Below are 24,346 nucleotides of genomic sequence, written 5' to 3'. Positions count from 1 at the left end.
TGTAAGATAGTACAAAACAACATCTGACAAAAGTCGTACTTCAAGTGGAATGAAACCTCAAAGATCATCATCATCGCATTAACAGATAACGTCTTTTAAAAATCATGATGGCTCGGGGGCTCTGATGGAGCAGACTATTCTCTGAACATTTCCATCTCGCTGACATCGCCTTCAAGCAAGGCAAAGACACACATCACGGTGAAAGATGGGACTTCAGGTTGTAAGCCGCAGAGTTGTCTTGGCACACAATAAACTGGTATAAAATCCATTAGATTGTTTTTCACCATTTCCCACTCGCCCTTGACAGAGTACTCGGCGTCTTTCGTGAAACAATGGAAGTGTGTTAGTTGTTAGTACAGCTAGTTTAAGATTCCCTCTGGGGTTGGGGGGGGTACTAACTAGAGAGCATTGTTGGGTAAAATTATCATAAATTATAAAGCGAAACCATCGCTGGCTCGGTCCTCATCCTCCTCCCAAACACATAACACACTTGCTCTCGCACACATACGGTCTCTCCCTTTGGTGCACGCCTCAGCCTCCTTGAGCGGCAATTACCCCGTGAGTGCCCATGAGCCACACTCGCTAGACAATAGCCGCAATCAGCCGCCCTTTCTCGAGCCGTGCGCTCTGTTCCGGCTTTCTTGTGCAAGAAGAGAGCAATTTAAGCAAACAACAGCATTCCAAAGAAATCACAAAGACGGAAGAGACTGCACGCTGCGCCAATGATTGGCCAATGCGGCAGCGCTCTCTCAAAGAACACGAGAGCAAAACATAACACACCACCATTTCATTTCAGCTCTAATATGGCAGCTGCTGATTGGACTGAAGGGATTGTCGTGCTTTAGTATAAATACCCCAATGGAGTGACCTCAGACAGCGAGACTCTGGTCATTGTTCAATCAGAACTGAGTGAACTGAGGGCGAAGCCATTGGCCCCGCCGCTGAAAACATGGCGCACAAATGTCAGGCAGATTTTGCTATGAATTGTGCGTGTGGTGGTGAGGGGGGGGGGAAATGACTTTTTAATTGCGAAAACAAGCAGCTATCTCAAAAGAGATCTGCTCTAGCAGGCCGACATGCAATTTCAGAAAATACAGAATAGGAACCTACAGAATGAGTCAGGGTTTAGGTGACATCATAAACAGCTTGCCATTTCCACGCTTGAGCTGCACTCATTTTCAGTCAAATGGCTTTGAAACGCTTCAGCAATCACCCCTGGCTGTGAAATAAAGGCATTTTGTGTCCTTTTAAAATAATTTTTGATAGACCACCAAAAGGACGAGTAGCACACAAGTATAATGAAGCTGATTACAGACCCGCATGCAGCAGCTCTGGCACACAGTCCTTACTCGTCTGACAGTTTAATTCCCGTGTAGCGCGTGGCATTTATGATGTGTGTTCGTTTTTGCGCACTCCCCCTTCCACGTTGTTTCAGGCACCAGTGTTTTCATGAAAAATAAAAAATGAAATGGCACAGCAAGCTGTTATAAGCCTGAGGTGTTTTAATACTGTCAGAGCACAAATGAGCAATAACAATCACGTAGACGTGATAAATGGAAAAGGAAAGATGAACAGACTGATACGGCGAGAAGAAATCGCAATGGAGAAGACAGGGAGATGGATGAGGGGGGCAACAGAAAAGTGATGATTGATGCCAATGTGACGTTAAATGAAAAAAGGGCGGAGTGGGAAAGAAAATAAAAAAAAGAGAACTGGGCGACACTCACAATAAATCTCAGATTTGAGCCGATGCTCCGCACTGCCGCGTGCCCACTCGCTACGCAACGCGCTTACACGCTCTACACACCCTGTGACATCATCATGACAGAGCGAGGGGTGATATGTATTGTCCGGTGATTGGATGCCGGGTTATTTCGATGCTAAACACGCATGTGAAATTGTGTCTTTTCACATTAGTAAAGTGACCTATCGGGGGCGGGCTCTCATTTTACATTTAGAGAGAGCGAGAGAGAAAGAGACAGACAAAACAGATACAGAAAAAGAGAGACGGGGACACAAAGAGACAAAGAAATATGCATGAAGCAGGTGAGTCACCAGCAAACGGTCAAAAACAACAAAGTGGGACTTTGTTTTTTGATGACAAACATTCATTGTCATCATTTCGGTTGTTGTACAACAGTACTTAGACACTTTGAAGTGGAGGTTAACAGATCTAACATATTAATCTTTCTTGCCGAGTTAATAAACAAACACAGCACATATAATTACACACATTTAAATAAATAAATATACACAGACATTTTCACTTTCATCTGAGCCTTTTTGATATAAGGGATCAAAAATGTGGAGGTTAAACAGGTTTAACGAATGAAAGGAGATGAAAAAGAGAAGCATCTTAGTCCCCCCTCACCCCACCCCACATACATATATAAACAGATAAACTGTTTATATAGTTGGTCTATCATCCTAAGCTTTGAGGTATAGCATCAGAACCAGGATTAAAGCACACAAAACCATTACTATAGCACAAACACACATACACACAGAGGCCTCTGTGAGCAGCACACACACACACACAGTCCCCTATCAGGCAGAGCACATAAAAGGGACAGATGTAAAAGGAGTGTGATGGGAGAAAATTGTCTATCAGAAAGGACCACAATAAAGCAATAATCGTACGTGCTGCTTGTACATGCCAATCTAACCGTCATGGGCTGAAAGATAACATAAATGGACACGAACATGAAAAAAAGGAGAGCAATTTATATTATAGTTTATGTTAAAGTATAAAGTAAGACGTACACACGTAAGCAGTCAGCCATTTGGCAAATCCTGGTATTCACAGAGGTTTTATTCTCTCCTCTCCCCCTCGGTGAATGGCTAATGTGTGGTGTGCATGGTGGCGTGACACAGCTGCAGTGTGCTGGTCTGTCATCTCTGCTGGTTATTGTGTCTGAGATTAGCCTCTCCCATTCTGCCTAAAACCCTAAGGGCACTAGAGCCGAGACGATGGCTGTTATCACAGCGCGCACAGTCTTTATCTGGGAAGCCGAGATGACGAGCAAGTGCTGTCACATGCGTTTGGCTGCACAGGTGCCTGTCTGCGACAAGACCATGTAAGAAGCATGTGTGTTCATATGTGAAAGTGTGTGGCTTAGGATTTGAGTATGAGGCTTTTTTCTTTTCTGTTAATCTTGGATTTCTCAATTTTTATTTTAATATATTGTTTTAATAATTACTTAGAGGTATTTAAAAATACATATTTTTATTATTGTTGTTTATTATCATTCTTATTTTTTAAGCATTAATATAATAATTTAGAGGTATTTAACAGGGTCATGAGACTTATTTTTATTATGTTTTTATTTTATTCATTACTATTGTTATTAATAATTCATATTTAAATAATAATATATTATTTGTACTTAAAATAATAATAAAAAAGTGTAATGGCCCTTTTTAAATACCTCAGATATCATATAATATATCATATAGAGGTATTTAAAAAGGGCCATGGGAGTTATTGTTTTTATTATATTCACTATTTTTAACATTATATTTTTTAAGCATAAAATATAATATAATATAATATAATATAATATAATATAATATAATATAATATAATATAATATAATATAATATAATATAATATAATATAATATAATATAATATAATATAATATAATATAATATAATATAATATAATATAATATAATATAAGGTATTTTAAAAAAGGGCCATAAAATATTTTATAAAATAGTGGTTTTAGGTGTCTAACTATTGCAATGAAATTTACTGTAATGTTCTGATAAAATCGTCTGGTTTTATTACTGCCTGAGTAGGGTGTCCATAATCCTTCAGCATTTTCAAAAATAGCACAGGAAAGCAGTAATCCTTCAGAACAAAGGTGCATAAATTAGAATTGTCCCACTGAGCAGATGTTTATCATTAGACGGGTGATGTGACTCCGTCAAGACAGGCCTGTAATGAAACACTGGCACATGTTTAAAAGATGCTTAAAGGCAGCTGAAAGCAGAGTAGTCATGATAAACATCTTTAATTTACAGAACATCTAATTCCTAAATGTTTGACTCATACACTTAATTTGGCAGCAAATTCATTACTCACCATTTCCAAACTGATGGTGCCCCCGCCCCCCATCTAAAGCCCATCTTTCTCTCCTCCTCCCCCTCTCTCGGTCTTCCTTTTTCCCTCTCCATCACTCCATCGCACACATGGTCCTTACTGAAAATTAGCCCAATTTAGCCCATCACTAATGGCCCTGGTGCCCGTCGCCCTACAACTAATGGCACTGGGTCTTTTCCTTCATTTATGACCAGTAATTAAGTCTCTGTTGTTTCAAGGCAAATTTGCACACTAAGAGCCCCAATTTTTACAATTAATTCTGTCGTGCTCATATAACGTGGCTTTTAATTACTGTATAAAAAAAGCAAGCACCTGGGACTGAAGCCTCCTGAGTGATTCATGATGATGTGGAGGCAGATTCAGAAATTCACAAATATTTTACAATGTACTTGCATATTTAATCTGGTTTCAGTTTGATTTTCTATGTGACATTTTTAAATATGCATTTCTGACATTAATGAAAAACATAACCATACATCTTATATTGTAATTTTAACCTTGGGAATTATTATTTGTTATAGTGTAGATCATTTTGTTTGAAGTGATTTAGTGTTGTGGCAGCACGCACTCCCCCAGGAGGAACCCGAGGTTAAATGCTTTTATGATACAATTATCCTCTTGAGACCCAGCAATTCATTTTTCTGTCCACTATAGTGGACATTTTTGTTGTAGTCTCCGAAACTATTCTTGTCACAGTGTTTAATATAATATAATATAATATAATATAATATAATATAATATAATATAATATAATATAAATATATAGATCAGCTGACTGTACATTATCCCACTTATTATACAGCTATTTAACAAACACATGAACAAATGGACAAGTAAATTTTAATTTATTTCATCGTGTAAGAAAAAAGGAATGTAAAGAATATGTATATTCCTTACATTATGAGGAATTGTTTGTAGAATTTTGAAGAAAATTTATATAATTCCTTTTGGAATTGTTTGTAGAATTTTATATATATATATAAAATTCTACAAACAATTCCAAAAGGAATTATATTAATTTTCTTCAAAATTCTACGAAACAGTTCCTCATAATGACAACGTGAAAGAAGGTTGTTTGAAATCTTTGCAAATTTATTAAAAATAAAAAACAAAACAAAAATCACATGTACTTAAGTATTCACAGCCTATGCTCAGTACTTTGTTGAAGCACCTTTGGCACCAATTACAGCCTCAAGTCTTTTTGAGTATGATGCTACAAGCTTGGTGCACCTATTTTTGGGCAGTTTCTCCCATTCTTCTTTGCAGGACCTCTCAAGCTCTATCAGCACAGCGGTGCACAGCCATTTTCAGATCTCTCCAGAAATTTTCAATCAGGTTCAAATCTGGGCTCTTGCTGGGCCACTCAAGTACATTCACAGAGTTGTCCCATAGCAACTCCTTTGTTATCTTGGCTGTGTGCTTAGGGTCGTTGTCCTGTTGGAAGATGAACCTTTGCCCCAGTCTGAGGTCCAGAGCGTTTTCATCAAGGTTGTCTCTGTACATTGCTGCATTCATATTTCCCTCAATCCTGACTAGTCTCCCAGTTCCTGCCACTGAAAAACATCCCCACATCATGATGCTGCCACCACCACCATGCTACACTGTAGGGATGGTATTGGCCAGGTGATGAGCGGTACCTGGTTTCTTCCAGACGTGACACTTGCTATTCAGGCCAATGAGTTCAATCTTTGTTTCAACAGACCAGAGAGTTTTGTTTCTTATGGTCTGAGAGTCCTTCAGGTGCCTTTTGACAAACTCCAGGTGGGCTGTCATGTGCCTTTTACTGAGGAGTGGCTTCCATCTGGCTACCGTACCATACAGGCCTGACTGGTGGAGTGCTGCAGAGATGGTTGTTCTTCTGGAAGGTTCTCCTCTCTCCACAGAGAAATGCTGGAGCTCTGTCCGAGTGACCATTGGGTTCTTGGTCACTTCCCTGACTAAGGCCCTTCTCTCCCGATCGCTCAGTTTGGCCGGGTGGCCCACTCTAGGAAGAGTCCTGTTGGTTCCAAACTTCTTCCATTTACAGATAATGGAGGTCACTGTGCTCATTGGGACCTTCAATGCTGAAGAAATTTTTCTGTACCCTTCCCCAGTTCTGTGCCTCGATACAATCCTGTCTCGGAGGTCTACAGACAATTGGGTGTCATGGCAAAGGCTGTGAATACTTATGTACATGTGATTTTTTAAATTTTTTATTTTTAATACATTTGCAAAGATTTCAAACAAACTTCTTTCATGTTGTCATTATGGGGTATTTATTGTAGAATTTTGAGGAAAATAATTAATTTAATCCCTTTTGGAATAAGGCTGTAACATAACAAAATGTGGAAAAAGCGAAGCGCTGTGAATACTTTTCGCATGCACTGTATACACACAGTATATATATGGGTTGGACAATGAAACTGAAACACTGGCCAATATAGTGTTGGAGGTTTCATGCCTATATATGCAAAGCCTGATGGCCTATCCTCACTGATTTTACATTCCATCATTAAGAGCAGAGTGTGAAGTTCGAATTAGCAGAGCAATAGCACAGCTGTACATACAAAAATTCCAATCAATATAACGGGAGACATATCAGAGTGCAAAAGAGGATAAATTGTTGGTGGTGCATCTCGTTGGCTAATCTGTGACCAGGACAGCAAGTCATTGTGGTGTATCGAGAGTTATGGTATCCAGGGTAATGTCGGCATACCACCATGAAGGACACACCACATCCAACAGGAGTAACTGTCGACACAAGAGGAATCTGTCTGAAAGGGATGTCCAGGTATTAACCTGGATTAAAAAAAAAAACAACATAAATCTACAACTGCCCAACTCACTGCAGAAATGTGCACCTCGACTCTCCTGCTTCCACTAAAACTGTTTGTCGGGAGTCAATATTCACGGTGTGGCTGCTATAGCCAAACCTTTGGTCACTCGTGCCAATGCCAAATGTCAGTTTCAATGGTGACAACGGTGCAAATCTTTGGCTGTGGACAATGTGAAACATTCTCTCACGAGTCCACCTTCACTGTCTTTCCCACATCAGTGGGAGTTATGGTGTGGAGGAGAAGACTCAAAGAGGCTTAACACCTGGACTGTTGCTGCCCAGAGTGAAGCACGGGGGTGGATCAGTGATGGTTTGGGCTGCCATATCATGGCATTCCCTACTGTGCTTGATGGGTGCATCACTGCCAAGGACTACCGAACCATTCTGGAGGATCATTTGCACCTAATGGTTCAAACACTGAACCCTGAAGGGGGTGCCGTGTATCAACATGATAATGCACCAATACACACAGCAAGACTTGTGACAGAGTGGTTTGATGAACATGAAAGTGAAGTTGAACATCTTCCATGGCCTGCAGAATCACCAGATCTATATATTTTCTAGACACTTTGGGGTATTTTGGAGCAGCAATTCAGAAAACGTTTTCCTCCACCAGCATCACATCACATTCTGGAAGAGGAATGGCTCAAAATCCCTCTGGCCACTGTGAAGGACTTGTATCTGTATTTCCCAAGATTAATTGACGTAATAAAGACGTAATATAAGAGCATAATATAATAATTCAATATTGATTTAAATTTTTTATATGAACTCCCAATGAAACATAACCTAAACAAATCCCAAAACCTGTATTGAGATCAAATTAACACTCCAATTTCTGGATTAAACCTGTTTGGGAATCTTGGCAGCTAACTACTCACTAAAAGTAACATCTGCTTATTTACATATTCAAAGAAAGCTAATTAGGAAAGCAAGAGCCATTCTTGCCACAAAATGCCATCAAGCAACGTACGTTCACATGTCATTTCACCGGCAGCATTTTTAGACTCTATTCTTGGAAATCAATAGAAGCTTAACTTCCAGCTAATTGACTTAATTGCTTATCCTCGTACCTCAAAATTAGTATGATCTCAGACCAGAAGTCCTTTCTGCGCATTTGTGCGAGTACAAATCAAGGATGTCATTTTTAGTTACTGAGTCAGAGCGTCATAGTCATCAGCATATGAGACATGACAAAAACACCTGTGAATGTGTAGTGAAGCAAAAGACTATCCATGAGTCAGACTCTAAAAACAAAACACAAAGCATACAAGCAGCTACAACACCAACAATCCATTTTAACAACTTGTGTTGAATTATTAAATTACATTTGCAATAAGGTTGCAATTGTTTTACCCAAGTATCTCTTTGGAATAGTATTTTCTTGTAAAATGTACTTCAATAATCTTTATTTACTATGGAAACATGTGTTTAGTATTGTACTTAGTAAGGTGGTCAAGCAGAGATTGTCTACACTGACAAAAATAAAGTTTCCATTGCCATTGATGAACCTTTCAGTCAACAGTTCTTAAAAGAACCATTTTTCTTAGTGTAAAAAACATTTTAATAATCATAAGAACCTTTTTCCACTATAAAGAACCTTTTGTGGAATGGAAAGGTTATATGGGTCTTCATGTAGCCACCGACGCCAATAAAGAACCTTTATATTTAAGTGTTGCATGTTGCTTTGGTAAAACATTTCCTCATAAAATCAATTTAGCTATATAAAACATCAAAGAGCCAATGAGAACATAGTAACAACCAAACCGCCTATCCTATCTGTCCTTTAGATACACAAGTCCAACAGAGAGGGGCTCTAAAGGTGGAGAGGGCGAGTGGGTAACTGCCCACTCCTGAGCACCATCAGAACAGGACTTACAGATGAATGGGCCACCAACCTCAGGCAAGAGTGTAATCAACAGAAAATAGAGGCAAGGGGGACAGATTTGAGGGCATCACCACGTAAACACATACACATGCACGCACTTATGCACGAACACACAAAAACGCACATGCGCTCACGCCCCAGGGTACCGCAGCATCTCCACTGCAGTGTGTCAGAACGGCTGATAATCCTAACACGTAAGCAGCTGGCAGGACGAGAGCGACATGGGAAGTTGGTTATTACTGTTATCATCATAACTATTATCATTATCAGCCCGAGCAGCAGCAGGTCCCCTTCATCTGGGAGCGGTGCGTCATACGGCTGGGTCGAAACCATGAAGTGCCAGGAAGCGACCTGCGCTGAATGTAAAACACAAAGACTCGGGGAAAATAGGGTTGATTCACTCCATTCTTTCGATTTCTCTGCCTCTCCCTATTTCGGTCTCCCACACCCCCTCCTCTGCTCTAGCCCTTCTTCTCAATTTTATGTTTTTCCTGCACTAGCACAGATCCATTTCTCTGCTTTTTAAGGATTTGCACTGTCTCCTACTTTGTTTGGGACACTGTGACATAATGAAGCACCTACATGTCCTGTCATCGATTTTCTTTGCTTGCGCCCCCTCGCCATGTATATCAGGGGGCCGCGCCACTGTATGCTGGTGGGCTGAATGAACCACCAGCTGTCTTGTCTCTCTCAAACACCTTTTCTTTCTCCGTTCCTCCCCCTCTGGACGACATTCGAACCCCCGCAAGAGTTTATTCGCGTTCTTCGGAGACTAACATCTTATCTCCAATTGGCACGTAACGGAGGGCGAAAGGAATCATCATATTTGGTTTTTTGGACATCTCCCACTCCGACAACCCACAGCCTGTCACTGCAAACACCACACACAATGCCCGTCATCACACTTTAGGGTGCCAAACCAGAGAGGGTGACTTACTGCTGCCATCAAGTGGCCTCCTGGGGAAACTGTAACCTGTTGCTCATAACGTTTCACAATGGACCTGAAGTGTATGGAGGCCCAGTTCTGCAGAAATTAAAAATAAACATATAAATGAATAAATAATGTAACAATAGGAAAATAAAGGAATAAAAGACTTGATAAAACAAAAACAATGTAGTACTTTTTTTCCATCATATTCTGGTTTTATTTTTTTACTTTTTTATATACATTTATTTATGCTTTCATTTATTTTTATTCTCACACATATTTATTTATTTATTTTAACATTTTTTTTTTGTATTTATTCTTACATTTCTTTTTACTTTTCTGTGTGCAACATGGAAATGAGGGAGGCAGTGCCAAATCATCCCAAAATTATCAGCATGTTCAAAACAGCATCTGCGTTAACTATAACCTATAATCAACTTCCTGTCTGGTTCATAGTTAATTTAAATATGATGGGCTATATTAGAACTAATTATTATAAAATCTTGTGCAAATTACCTTTAGCATAATCATTTTTTATATCAATAAAGACTGTACTTACTGGTTTTAGGCATCCGAGAGTTGTTGCTCGCTTTCTTAATAGTAAAGTAAAACGTTGTCAATAACCTGGTTTTAAAGGATTTCAAGTAAACAAACTCTCCAGCAGTGGGGTAGGCTGTCTGTAAATAACATTAATGATTATGGATGTCAAGTACATAATTGACTGAGGAGGTGGACGCAGGAGGTTTATCTTTCCCAGTGGGGTTAATCAGGTTAAGTACAATGTTGTCATGTGTGCTTGATGCTAATCCTGCCTAATCTGAGGACATTATCTTGATACATATCTGAAAGGTGGAAAGATTAATGCTTCAGAAACAAAATGCAAACCAGAGATGTGACAAGAATGTGTTATCTGGATTAAAAATGATTTTATGTTCCAGGCCCACGTACCTGTGGGAAAGGACTCCTCATCCTCTTGGGGTTTTTTTAATACTTCATCGGATATGACTGATCAACAACCTCTTGAACAAAACCTCTGAGACGAATTCAAATTTCATGGCCTCTTCTAAAATAAACATACATGTTATAAATGAATGTGTACTGTAATGCAACTACATGTTTCCATCTCTCTTTCTCTGTGCATTGCTCTCATTCACTCAAATCCTCAAGAATGACCTGATTTGAGTTTTTTTTTTTATGTTATATATGTGTATGGACATGTGATTGTGGTGGCTGAATGGTTCAGGATGTGGGCTGCTTACAAGGATGGCAGGATCATTATGTACAGTAGGAGTGATCCATAAACTGGAGATGACAAGACTTCAGCATTAACATTGGCACAAGTTTTAGCAATAAAGTACTAATCACACACAGCCGATCCTTGACAAAAGCCATAAGGCCCACAAAACAGCTTACTCTGGGCAAAAACCACCCACTTAGACAAGAGATGCCTAATCAGCGTATAGCAGCCAAATGCAGTTTGTTTTTACGTGACAGTAAGGGGTAAGTTTATCTCAAACAGATTATGCCACAAAAAAAGAATTAAAATTTTATTTAATTTCCCACCATTGACAAGATTTGACGACAATACGTGTTTTCACTGTTATATGGTAGGGGGCGCTGTTATAGATCTTCTGAAATAGTACAGAATCTCCAAATCCAAAAACAAGCAAAGAAGAAGATCTGCATAAACCAGAATGAGTGGATAGAAGTTGTTTACACAAGAGAAAGCTTACATGTTCACCAAACATTCAAAAGCAATTATAAATCAAAACTGCCTAACGTTACCAAGAGATATGTCGAACTCAGGAAGAGGTATAGGACAGTGCAAGCTTTTAGGGTGTTGATGGACTCAGTCTACTCCATCTATGTTTTGATCATCGTTCCAATCTGGACAATTTTTGATTAAAATGCAATTTTTTTTTTTTTTTTTTAAATGTTTTTTAAGCAGATTCTCTGTTTTGGTATATTGACTGTTTACATATTCATACAACAAAATATTCTGGGGGCAATAAAAGTTGAGAATATGTGTAACGCTGCGGCACGCAGGGAAGGAGACAAGAGAGCGTTTTTTTAAATGGATGTCAATGGAGGAGAGGCTTCACTATGCTGAATAAACTGCTTTTGTAAGGAAATAGCTTCTTGGCTAGTTTACACTGAAAAAAAAATGCTGTTTTATAAGAGAAATCACGGACAATTGCGTGAGTTATGATTCAGTTTATGGCACTTCTCATTCATTTCTATGGTATCTACAAACAGTGATTGACTGTCGCAACTCTGAACTAAATTCAATGATGTCAAGGCTGTAATGTGATTAGTTATCTAGGCACTAGTAATCCAAGTTAGCCGTTACGCATAATGGTAGAGCCATGGACCCATTACTCCCAATAATAAGACCATCTCTGTCTGAACAGCACTGAGCTAGTGGATTGTCTGAGGCTATAGCAGGGGTTCTCAACTCTGGCCCTCAAGGTTCAGGTTCAAGCTCAGGGATCCGCGAAAACAATTAAAAATGCTGTATTATGCATGCCAGGCCAGTAGTTGGCGATGTCACTTTGTAAAGAAAAACTACGTGCCTATAGACTGAACACCTAATATGCATTTTTGTAGTTTACATGGAGACAATAATGGTATCGTTTTCAAAAACTTGCACTTTGAAACCTGTTTTCAAAAGTTTGCATTTTCAGGCCCACAAAATGCTGCTGACGTGTAAATTAACAACCAAAAAGCATAAAAAGTTTTCTGTTTTTAGTTGAAAATGATGTTGTGTAAACTCATGTCATGCAGGAATGTGAGGTCTGAGAATCCCTGGGCTACGGTATTAAAGTCGATAAAATGGATGTTGAAAAAGATCTTTTCTTCCCAATTATGGTCGTACATCCAAGAGAAACAAACTATCACAAAAGAAAAAAAATGTAGACGGGGACTTGGTTCTATCCACTGGTTGTTGATTGTATGGGGGCAGACCTGAATGTGAGGTTTTAGTGGATTGTAAGAGAGCTGGGTTTAATTGTACTATATAATTGGAGAAGTTCAGACATTCATCACCAGAGAGAAGTCTCTCGTTTCACTGCATGAAAGATTGAGTTATGATGTTTTGATAAAAAATTATGAGGTCAAAACAATTTTTAAAATATGAAACACATGCATCATGACTTGTTCACAATAACACGCATTTAGCAACTAGGGTGAATTTTCATTTCATGCCAACTTCAAGGCCTTTAGCCTTTCTGTCCTAAATGTGAAATCAAATCATTGTGAAGTGAATAACTAGGAAAATAATGCAAATCACTAGTATTAGTAACTGAGCACTACACAAGACTGAAAGCTAATATCTAAAACTGAATGGCCTTGGAGCCTTTACTACATAAGTGTAGACTGGTGTTACAATTTTCCAATCTCAGCTGACTATTTTCATCCAGCTATTTGAGATTAATCATTCATGCACAATAATTGTGGAGCAAATAGTTTTAACTTAGTAAATGTCCCCTAGTACAACCCTATCAATGATCTGCAGAAATGAAGCTCATCATCTTTATCTGTGTGGCCTCTGTCCATCCTGCTCTGTAGACATTCAGACCAGAGAAGCTCTGATAAAATGCCACCATCGGATCAGTGAGCCTGATAAATGTCAGTAAACTCCAAGTTTACTCGAGTCAAAGGCATAACTTTGGAAAAAGAACAGGGTGGTATTTAGAGGCAGCAAACAGAAGCACTCTGTACTTGACAGAAAAGATAATCCAAAAAGTATACATACAAAACTAGTGTTTGATGTTGTATCTACAACCTTTCCTTACCATAATTTATAGCCAGTAAAGTTTCAGACCATTAACATCAATATTAACAAGTAGTAAATGTAGAGATATGTTTATAGGGTTTTTGACGTTTAGAACCGAGTCGTTTTCATAAAGGCCTTGAATAATATAGGCCTATCATACTCCAAAAAAAAAAAGACTAACTGCCTGCAGTAAATTCTGCATAATTATAATCATGCAATTTAAACTTAATTAAATATAATTAACTTGAACATAATCTTTATGGTGATCTGCAATGTAATGTAACATCAATTCTTTGTAATTTAGCCTCAAGTATTTCTGCTCCACTCAGTGCTTTTATCCAATTCAGTATTAACAGTACTCTGTAATTATGGGATTTTTATATAAAGTAAAGAATTGAGTATTATGAATTATAAAGTAAACTAATAAAACATAAGTCTCACTCGTAACAGGGCCCAACAACAGCCACCACAACAAAAAGCAATCCGAGTTATACTGTCCTGTCAACCAGGAGTGTTTCTAGCCTTTGACAGGCTCCCTATCAAAAAAAATTGTCCCTGTATTTTGATATTCTTTTTTGTTAATGTTATGGATATGTATAAATACTTTTTACCTGCAGTACAGTGTCCGTGACACTGTGTGCAATAAAGAGCTGCTTCAATGCTGAAGCGATAGAAGATAAATTTTGTTTCCTACAATGGATATTAGGTAAAGAACCACCTCATCCAGCATCCTTTTTCCATTTTCTGTCATATAAAGTATCCCACTGCTATTTCTGAGTGAGGAATCAAACGATTCGGTGCGTGAGTGAACTGTCTAAATCAAGCTGATTTGCTACCTTTTTGCAAACTCGTTGACCCGATACATCAAAAGAGTGTTTCATTTACAAAATATTACCAGGGGAAATTATTCAGTCAGTATTGAATAGTCAGTATATGGTCATCTGTACATCGTAAGAACTTATCAGTTATATTTTACTGGGGCACAGTATTTCACTGGATCAAGCGACACTCCTGCTGCAACATCTTGCTATGTATACAGTAAATTCACAAAGAGTGTCTTATTGTACAAATATAAACTAACAAAAAAAGTACAAAGGTACTTTTTTCTTGAACAGGCACCATGGTATTCTTTGAAAGTACCATGTAAACATCATAGTATATCAGAACACTTGCTGTAAAACACTTAAACTTGATGTAAACCAATAAACAAATTTGACATGATGTCAATAACTATAGCTACCCAAGAGTAAACTGGGTGGTTCATAAAACTCTGTACTTCAAGAAACCGCTCTCTTAGTTTCAGAGATTTGTACATCAACTGTTTAATCGAGTTTTTAGATAAAGTAGCTTTAAAAGTGACTGAGTGAAAGTGAAAGTGAATGTGCCTTTATTTTGAATTCATTGCACGCGCTTATATCATCCGCCCCCCTTTTACAGCCAGTCAGATCATTACTTAGAAAAAGAAACGAGGGAAATGTGTTGGTAACGGTATTGGTATAGTGAAACTGTTAAAGAATTGGCAGTGGCGTATACAGTGAGAGTGTGTGTCTCGTTACTGATAAGAACTGACAGTTATAAAGTAAGCTTGCCGGAAGATTTTCCTTTCAGCCAATGCAGCCGTCCCACAGCAAACAACAGAGGAGAAATCCACATTGATTGGAGGCAGCTGACTCAAAGACATGACCGAAGTTCACATTAGTGACACATTATTCAACTGTTGTGGTGACCAAGCATTTCTTTTCGAAAGGCCTTCAAAATGGGGGATTATGTTCGCTAAATCTCCGCAGTAAACAGCTTTGTGTGTAGTGTGTGTGAGTGATTACCGGCAGTGAGTTTTCCGATCCAGAACAGGTAATTGCTTCTGACTCATATGAGACCTGCAGGTATGCTGATAAAGAACGACAAAGCGCATGCGCACATACGTCAGGAAAATATAATTATTGTTTATTTATATAAATTACGAGAAATTATGTAACATTGGAATGTAGAATACTTTTGGCTTTTTCACTCTGAAACTTTATTTATTATTGTCTGTTTATTTCCGTGTCTGTTTCAGTTTTCGTGTAGCTCTGGAGAATGGAGCTGAGGAGTAGAGCTCGTGTCGCGGTGATAGGGGCTGGGCCGGCAGGGCTTTGCGCCGCTCGACACATTCTGTCAAGGCCCGAGACCTTTGATCCACCCGTGGTGTATGAAATGACTGATCATTTGGGTGGGACCTGGTTCTATGAGGAAAGAGTTGGCACATATGACAATGGGTATCCCATCCACAGCAGTATGTATAGGGACCTCAGGTAACGTTAGAGAGCAATAAGTTGTCCATAATCCTGCCGAGAATAAAGACATCTTAAACCTTGTGGTTTTCAGGACTTGGGGTGGTTTAGGTTAGTCTAGCTTGTCTGATCTCCCAGACTAACAAGCTGAACCTATTAAAGTAGCCATGAAATGGAAGTTTCAATAGTGTTTTCTTCAATTGGTGCTTACTGCAGAGTCAGCTCCCCCTTTCTGAATGTGATGGTTGGAGCTTGACCTAAATTAGGTTTAGGGATAGGGTTATGGGTAGGGTCAGGGTGTGGCTGTACCTTCAAACTCTACCCATTATGTCCAGAGGGGTGCTGAATGTCAAGCTCCTCTGCTTTTCTTCCCTATTGTGATGTGTATCCGAGTGAAACGACTTCTCGAACAAGATAAAACGTAGGACAGGACTTGAATTTGTCCATCGGGAATTGATTGAATCATCGGATTGTTGTTGTTTACTATTGGGGTGACGTTTTTTTGATTAAAGATTAAAAAGATTACAATTTAAAAAAATAAAATAATGATGTGCACAGATGAAACGTTTATAATAAATATTACCAAAAAAAAAAAAAATAAGAATTATCGATTTTGATTTCATGGTGTCTTGAAGCAAATGTCCTACCAAAATAATATTCTACTACCTGTTTAGCAAATTAACACAAAATGATCTCCTCTATTCATAAGTGGACACTAACAAAACAAAGTCAGCAATAGACAGACCTGACCAAGCTGCCAGAACAGACCAGCAAACCACTTGAGGTTTAAGATGTTTATATATATATATATATATATATATATATATATATATATATATATATATATATATATATATATATATATATATATATATATACACAGTATCTCACAGAAGTGAGTACACCTCTCACATTTTTGTAAATATTTTATTATCTTTTCATGTGACAACACTGAAGAAATGACACTTTGCTACAATGTAAATTAGTGAGTGTAAAGCTTGTATAACAGTGAAAATTTTAAATTTGCTGTCCCCTCAAAATAACTCAGCACACAGCCATAATTGTCTATACCGCTGGCCACAAAACTGAGTACACCCCTAAGTGAAAATGTCCAAATTGAGCCCAATTAGCCATTTTCTCTCCCCGGTGTCATGTGACTCGTTAGTGTTACAAGGTCTCAGGTGTGAATGGGGAGCAGGTGTGTTATATTTGGTGTTATTGCTCTCATTCTCTTATACTGGTTACTGGAAGTTCAACATGGCACCTCATGGCAAAGAACTCTCTGAGGATCTGAGAATTGTTGCTCTATATCTCATAAAGATGGCGTAGGCTATAAGAAGATTGCCAAGACCCTGAAACTGAGCTGCAGCACGGTGGCCAAGACCATACAGCGGTTTCACAGGACAGGTTCCACTCAGAACAGGCCTCGCCATGGTCGACCAAAGAAGTCGAGTGCACGTGCTCAGCGTCATATCCAGAGGTTGTGTTTGGGAAATAGACATATGAGTGCTGCCAGCATTGCTGCAGAGGTTAAAGGGGTGGGGGGTCAGCCTGTCAGTCCTCAGACCATACGCTGCACACTGCATCAAATTGATCTGCATGGCTGTCGTCCCAGAAGGATAAAAAAGAAAGCCCGCAAACAGTTTGCTGAAGACAAGCAGACTAACGACATGGATTAATGGAAGACCATGGAATCAGACCATGTCCTGTGGTCTGAAGAGACCAAGATGGTGTCAAGCGTGTGTGGCGGCAACCAGGTGAGGAGTACAATGACAAGTGTGTCTTGCCTACAGTCAAGCATGGTGGTGGGAGTGTCATGGTCTGGGGCTGCAGGAGTGCTGCCGACATTGGGGAGCTACAGTTTATTAAGGGAACCATGAATGAGCAGAGCATGATCCCCTCCATTCGGAGACTGGCCGCAGGGCAGTATTCCAACATGATAACCACCCCAAACACACCTTCAAGACGACCACTGCCTTGCTAAAGAAGCTGAGGGTAAAGGTGATGGACTGGCCAAGCATGTCTCCAGACCTAAACCCTATTGAGCATCTGTGGGGCATCCTCAAACGGAAGGTGGAGGAGCGCAAGGTCTCTAACATCCACCAGCTCCGTGATGTCGTCATGGAGGAGTGGAAGAGGGCTCCAGTGGCAACCTCTGAAGCTCCGGAGAACTCCATGCCCAAGAGGGTTAAGGCAGTGCTGGAAAATGATGGTGGCCACACAAAATGTTGACACTTTGGGCCCAATTTAGACATTTTCACTTAGGGGTGTACACAGTTTTGTGGCCAGCGGTTTAGGCATTAATGGCTGAGTGTTGAGTTATTTTGAGGGGACAGCAAATTTACACTGTTATACAAGCTGTACACTCTCTACTTTACATTGTAGCAAAGTGTCATTTCTTCAGTGTTGTAATATGAAAAGATATAATAAAATATTTACAAAAAATGTGAGGAGAGATACTGTATATATATTGAGCAGGGAATTTATTTGTTTTTCATTTGTGTCAAATGTTTATGCAACTATAAATGTACTATAATATGTACTATAAAATCTCATATCTGTTTTAAAGAACCAATTTGCCTAAGGAGGTTATGATGTTCCCTGATTTTCCCTTTGATGACCACCTGCCTTCTTTTTTGCACCATACATCGGTTCAGCGGTATTTGGAAAAATACTGTGAGAGTTATGATATTGCCCGTCATATCAAGGTGTGTGTTTGTCTTTAATATGTTTGTAATGAAACTTAATCAGTATCCTACTAAATTATTCTTTCAGTGCAAGAAATGTGGATTGACTATTCATTTTTTTAGAAGCCTAAACCAGGAGATAAACCATCCAGAGTGTTATAAACCAAATTATCACCATTCCTATGACTGTATATTTTGCAGTCCTAAACATAATGTCCCTCGATATTTGAGTATTGAGTAAGCAGATGAAACTCCATTAAAATGAGAAAAACATTTTGTATAAGAGGTACTAACAAAATTAATAGTGATGTTTCTTCACACAATGTGGCATTTAACATACAATATGAATAAATCATCAGGTGACAAAGGCTATTTGGCATGTGTGCATGTATTCTAAGTCTGAGAAAGCAATGCATCATTCAAAAAGTCTGGTATTTACTGATGTCTCTTCCCACAATTGCTGGAACATGATCATAGTCCACCTACATAAAACTCTGAATAAGCTATATTAGGGTAAAATTGTTCATCAACTAGTGGCCAGAAACTTGAGATCATTACGGATTGCCTATTGATCAGGGTTGTAGGGGCCACTGACCTCTCTGCTTGTCAGTCAAAGACATCAGCATCACTACAAAAATCGAAGGACCCGTGTGCTTCAAAGCCACAGTAGAAATGTTCTCAGTATTAGTATTTTTCTTACCAACAGAAGCAAGAATATTGCTTATGACAGACTGCTTTGTCCTCACAGTTCAACACCGCGGTGGAAAAGGTGAAGCCCGTCTCCATGGAGACGGAGACGGGGGGAGCTGTGACGTGGGAGGTAATTTCGCACCGCACATGTGGAGACCGGAACACGCAGACATTCGACTCAGTGTTCGTCTGCAACGGGTGAGGAATGCCATTTTAAAGAGTCCTTTTATCTCCCAGACATGCTCAAATGGACACAATTGCATCTAATCTCCAATTGCAGCTTCGCAGTGATGTTCTAAATGCATAGCATTATTCAAATAGTGGCATGTTCATTTACCCTATAATATTCCCAGAGGCTTTTATCTTGCTGAATTCTCTCAGAGGTGATGTGAATGGGTATTATGTTATGCATTCATGTGGCATTTCTGTGAGGGAATTCAGAAGACCACAGGAGCCCTTTAGCGTCTCAGCACTGACTCATATTTCCTTCCTCTTTCTGCAGGCATTACTCCGACCCCCACCTGCCCTACATTCCTGGAATAGAGCATTTTAAAGGTACAACAAATGATCACTGATCACTACAAATGCATAACCCTGAAAGCCCCAACCATTAGTCTCATTACACCCCTGCATCTCCTCTTTTTCTCTCTGTCTCTCATCTTCTTACATTTATCTTTGCCTTCTTCCGCTGCTGTTTTGCAGGGAAAGTCTTACACAGCCACTCGTACCGCTGTCCAGAGGCCTTTGCCAACAAGTCCGTCGTGGTCTTGGGGGCCAGAGCATCTGGTGTGGACATTTCCATTGAGTTAGTCCAAGCTAATGCCCAGGTTTGTGGCTTAACTTCTTCTTTTTTTTTTACAGTATCACATATACTAAAATGGCGCAGCTTTATTTGGTTGGGAATTAGAGGGTTGGTCTCACAAAAATGAATATCTGTCACTATCCACTCACCCCTCATGTCGTTTCAAAGCCAATTTTTTTTTTCTTTTCATCTGTGGAACACAAAAGATGTCAGTTCATGCAGCTCTGAATGATGACAGATGCTGTGCTCCAAAACATGACCAAAAGCACAAAGCAGTGTTATTTTAGTATCATTGATATGCTATTATAGTTTTAATTAAGTAATATTTAGAATTTTTTGTTTTCTTTTTTATATGTTCTGTCTTCAATTTAATTTTCTGTTTTCAATTTAATTCTGGCATTTTTGGCATTTTTATTAGTTGCTTTTTTTTTTTTTTTAAATATCTATATAATTTTTTAGTATTTTTATTTCAATTTTAAAAATGAGAAATGTTGCCTTGGCAACTAGCTGAAATAAGTTTAATTTTTTTTATATTTTATTTTAGTTAACATTTATTTTATTTCAAATAACAAAAATGTTTCTTTTTTAATGTTTTTATTTTTAGTTAACAATAATAACCCTGATTGAAAAACCCTGATTTTAGGCTTGGTTTCACAGACAGGGCTTAGACTAGGGACTAGGCCTTAGTTCAATTAGGACTTTTAAGTGTCTTTTATTAAATATGTCTTTAATGTTTAAAAAACATTACTGGTGTGAATCTTGAGACAAAATGATGGCACTGACTTATTTTAAGATATGTCAGTGCAAGTTGCTTTTAGTTAAAACAGCTCAAACATGCATTTTAGACTAGGACTAGCTTAAACCTTGTCTTTGAAACCAGGGGTTTAAGAATTAGTTCACTTTAAAATGAAAATTACCGCAAAGATTTACTCACCCTCAAGCCATCCTAAGCGTGTGTATGACTCTTCTTTCTGATGAACACAATCGAAGTTATATTAATAAATATCCTGACGCATCAAAGCTTTATAATGGCAGTGAAGGGGGCCAACGAGTATGAAGCTCAAGAAAGTGCATCCATCCATCATAAATGTACTCCACACGGCTCCGGGGGGTTAATAAAGGCCTTCTGAAGCGAAGTGATGCGTTTGTGTAAGAAAAATATCCATATTTAACAAGTTATAAAGTCAACATGAAAATTCACACTATCTATTTTCTAAATGCAGATTATAGATCTTATTGTGAACAATTTATCCATGCTTTGTTTCAATTTGTTTTTTAAATTGACCTCGTAATTTTTAATCAAAATTTCATAACTCAGCCTTGCTGTGAAAATCATAGACTTCTCTCTAGTGATGTATGCAGGACTTCTTCAACCATTTAATCCACTTAAACCCCACTATACTGTAAGCTCATGTTTATCTGCCTTCACTTTTGAGTGCAATGCCAACATCTCAACATCCAATCAATAACTGATTGCTATAGAACCAAGTCCCCACCCTACATTTAAAAAAAAAAAAAAATCTGTTACACGCCGATGTATCACAATAAAGAAAAGATCTGTCACAGCATCTGTTTCATTGTCACTTTAAACCTTCCACCGTGCATTTTTATTGCATCAGCATGACTTCTCCTTTTGAGTTTCACAAAGGAAAATTTGAACAACTTGTGGGTCAATAAATAATGACAGAAATGTTATTTTTGATTGCCATATCCCTTTAAATCAAATTTTGTTTTTCATTTGTCAATCCTATCCATCTACTTTGAACTGGCCTTAGTATCTGTAAGGAATAAAAAATGAAGCTGGCCTCGTTGCTAACAATTGAGAGTTGAGTGAATCTGTTTTCTCTCTTTCTCATCCACAATTTTTTTTTCTCATTTTAGGTGATTCTAAGTCATAACACACCAACTATGTCCTTACCTCTGCCTCTGGGTATCCGGCAGGCTACCTCTGTTGTTGGGGTCTTGGAGGATGGATCTTTACAGTTCCAGGATGGATCAGTGACTCAGGCTGATATTCTTCTGTTCTGTACAGGATACAACTTTAACTTCCCTTTCCTTTGTCCATCAGAGCTAGGCCTGGACGTACAGGATCTTTTTGTGACTCCGCTCTATAAGTACTTGCTGCCTCCTGGCTTCCCGTCAATTTTTTTTATTGGCATTAGCAAAATTATTTGCCCTTTCATACATTTTGACTGTCAGGTGAGCAGAGAGGAAAAACTGGATGGTTTGAATTGTTTGAATAGTGAATGTGATTCATTCCCACTCAAACATTATCATTTTTATCCATAGGTTCAGTTTGCTCTAGCTGTCCTGGAGGGTTCGGTAAAGCTGCCCACTCAGGAAGAGATGGAGAAGGAGGTGCAGAGAGAGATGCAAAAAAAACTAGACACAGGTGTGCAGGTGAAGCACTTGCTCAATTTGGACAAGGATCAGTGGGATTATTACCTGGATCTGGCCAGGGTAGCCCGATTCACACCACCTCAGCCAGTGTTTAAGAGTCTATATGAAGAGGTGGGCAGGCAGAGGAAGAAAGACCCACAGAAATACAGACAGATCAACTATAGGCTCATTGATGCCACACAGTGGGAGCTTTTGGAAGCTTCACCAGAACAGACTGATTGAGTTTAGCTAGTTTGAGGACAAATGAATTGCATTACCGTTTTGCTGTCATATCTGAGAGGAAAAGAAAGTCTGTATAAAAACTGAATGAAGAAAATTCTCTTAATAATTCTTAATTATACAAAAATATAGCGATCAAAGTTAATATACACTCACTGGCCACTTTATTAGGTACACCTGTTCAGCTGCTCCATAATGCAAATAGCTAATAAGGCAAGGTCAAGATGATCTGCTGAAGTTCAAACTGAACATCAGAATGGTGAAGAAAAGTGATTTAAGTGACTCTGAACGTGGCATGGTTGTTGGAGCCAGATGGGCCTGTCTGAGTATTTCAGAAACTGCTGATCGACTGGAATTTCAGTGCACAACCATTTATAGGGTTTACAGAGAATGGTCCGAAAAAGAGAAAATATCCAGTTCTGTGGACGAAAATGTCTTGTTGATGCCAGAGGTCAGAGGAGAATGGCCAGACTGGTTAGAGCTGATAGAAAGGCAACGCTAACTCAAATAACCACTCGTTACAACTGAGGTCTGCAGAAGAGCATCTCTGAATGCAAACACATCAAACCTTGAAGCAGATGGGCTACAGCAGCAGAAGACTACACCGGGTGCCACTCCTGCCAGCTAAGAACAGGAAATTGAGGCTACAACTGGCACGGGCTCAACAAAATTGGACAATAGAAGATTGGGAAAACATTGCCTGGCCTGATCAGTCTTGATTTCTGTTGCAACATTCAGATGGCACGGTCAGAGTTTGTCATAAACAACAAGAAAGCATGGATCCATCCTTGCTTGTATCAACGGTTCAGGCTTGTGCCACACTTTGGGCCCCTAGTACCAATTAAGCATTGTTTAAATGCCACAGCCTTCCTGAGTATTGTTGTTGACCATGTCCATCTCTTTATGACCACATCTTCTAATGGCTACTTCCAGCAGGATAATGTACCATGTCTCAAAGCTCAAATCATCTCAAGCTGGTTTCATCATGTCAATATGGACCAAAATCTTTGAGGAATGTTTTCACCACCTTGATGAATCTATGCCACAAAGAATTAAGGCAGTTCTGAAGGCAAAATGATGTCCAACCTTGTACAAGCAAGGTGTACCTAATAAAGTGGCCGGTGTGTGTGTCATATTTTTCCTTTATTATTAGCATAACAAACAGAAATAAAATAATAGCATTGACTGAAGTTAAATTGAAACATTTGATTTGAAAATCTTATATTTTTCTTTTGCTTTAATGACAGCATACAAGCTGCATGAACTCCACGAGTAATACACTAGCTTCACTTAATAGATCCTGACTAAAAAAAATAAATAAATCATTAGGGGGAAAATTTGCCTTAACTGACCTATATACATATGTACGTAAATGGGTCAATGACATAACACTCCTTTTTTTTCTGTCTATAGGTATCTCCAGAGATTATAAAAAATAATTTGGTCTCATTAAAAGGCCAATATTGCTAGAAAAGAAATGTTGGCATAAATATTTTTTTCATAATCTTTTAGTGAAACCATTTTGTTGATAGTGTAAAATATTTACTGTTTACTTGATGGCAACTTGATTTTTAATTTTCTTTTTTACTGTATGATCCTGCAAAATAAAATTATTTCTGATGTTTTTTCAATGTTTAGTTCACTGCTTTCACACTGTATCATGGCAAATCAACAACCTCCAGCTCCTCCAGAATTTTTAAATATTTACATAGCGATGCGATGTGAAGTTTCTGTTAGGGTTTAAGGGGATGTGATTTTCTACATAA

General features: G+C 38.7%; 2 protein-coding genes across 6 annotated transcripts in view; one reads left to right on the top strand and one right to left on the bottom strand.

Moving 5' to 3' along the window:
• The window catches only part of si:dkey-175g6.2 (FK506-binding protein 5), a 44,456-nt gene extending 29,041 nt beyond the window's left edge, over positions 1-15,415 (bottom strand). For 2 of the 5 annotated variants that reach the window (XR_007182981.1, XR_007182984.1), the window contains exon 1: positions 15,336-15,415. Coding sequence is in view for 1 of the 5 variants with exons in the window: in XM_048178370.1 (XP_048034327.1) it covers positions 9,747-9,755 (9 nt within the window). In the remaining 4 variants the exon portion in view is untranslated. Of the gene's footprint in view, positions 1-9,746; positions 9,834-15,335 lie in introns of all 5 variants that reach the window. The other 3 variants (XR_007182982.1, XM_048178370.1, XM_048178385.1) reach the window with 3 other exon arrangements.
• Positions 14,945-24,211, top strand: LOC125260179 (flavin-containing monooxygenase FMO GS-OX5). Its single transcript, XM_048178419.1, has 8 exons — positions 14,945-15,363; positions 15,569-15,803; positions 18,352-18,490; positions 19,218-19,357; positions 19,662-19,714; positions 19,862-19,986; positions 21,843-22,160; positions 22,251-24,211. Exons 2-8 carry the CDS (start codon positions 15,589-15,591, stop codon positions 22,581-22,583), a joined length of 1,323 nt encoding a protein of 440 aa, XP_048034376.1. The 5' UTR covers positions 14,945-15,363; positions 15,569-15,588; the 3' UTR covers positions 22,584-24,211.
• The last annotated feature ends 135 nt before the right edge of the window (positions 24,212-24,346 follow it).

Source organism: Megalobrama amblycephala, linkage group LG2 (assembly GCF_018812025.1).
Source record: "Megalobrama amblycephala isolate DHTTF-2021 linkage group LG2, ASM1881202v1, whole genome shotgun sequence".
Taxonomy (NCBI): domain Eukaryota; kingdom Metazoa; phylum Chordata; class Actinopteri; order Cypriniformes; family Xenocyprididae; genus Megalobrama; species Megalobrama amblycephala.
Note: the sequence above shows the minus strand (reverse complement) of the source record. Positions and strands in the feature narration are given on the sequence as shown.

Excerpts from the sequence above, each read along its gene's own strand:
- LOC125260179 (XM_048178419.1), top strand. The coding sequence starts at position 15,589 with ATGGAGCTGAGGAGTAGAGCTCGTGTCGCGGTGATAGGGGCTGGGCCG. Across the intron at positions 15,804-18,351 it reads AGTATGTATAGGGACCTCAG|AACCAATTTGCCTAAGGAGG; the intron begins GTAACGTTAGAG and ends TCTGTTTTAAAG. Across the intron at positions 19,358-19,661 it reads TCAGTGTTCGTCTGCAACGG|GCATTACTCCGACCCCCACC; the intron begins GTGAGGAATGCC and ends CTCTTTCTGCAG.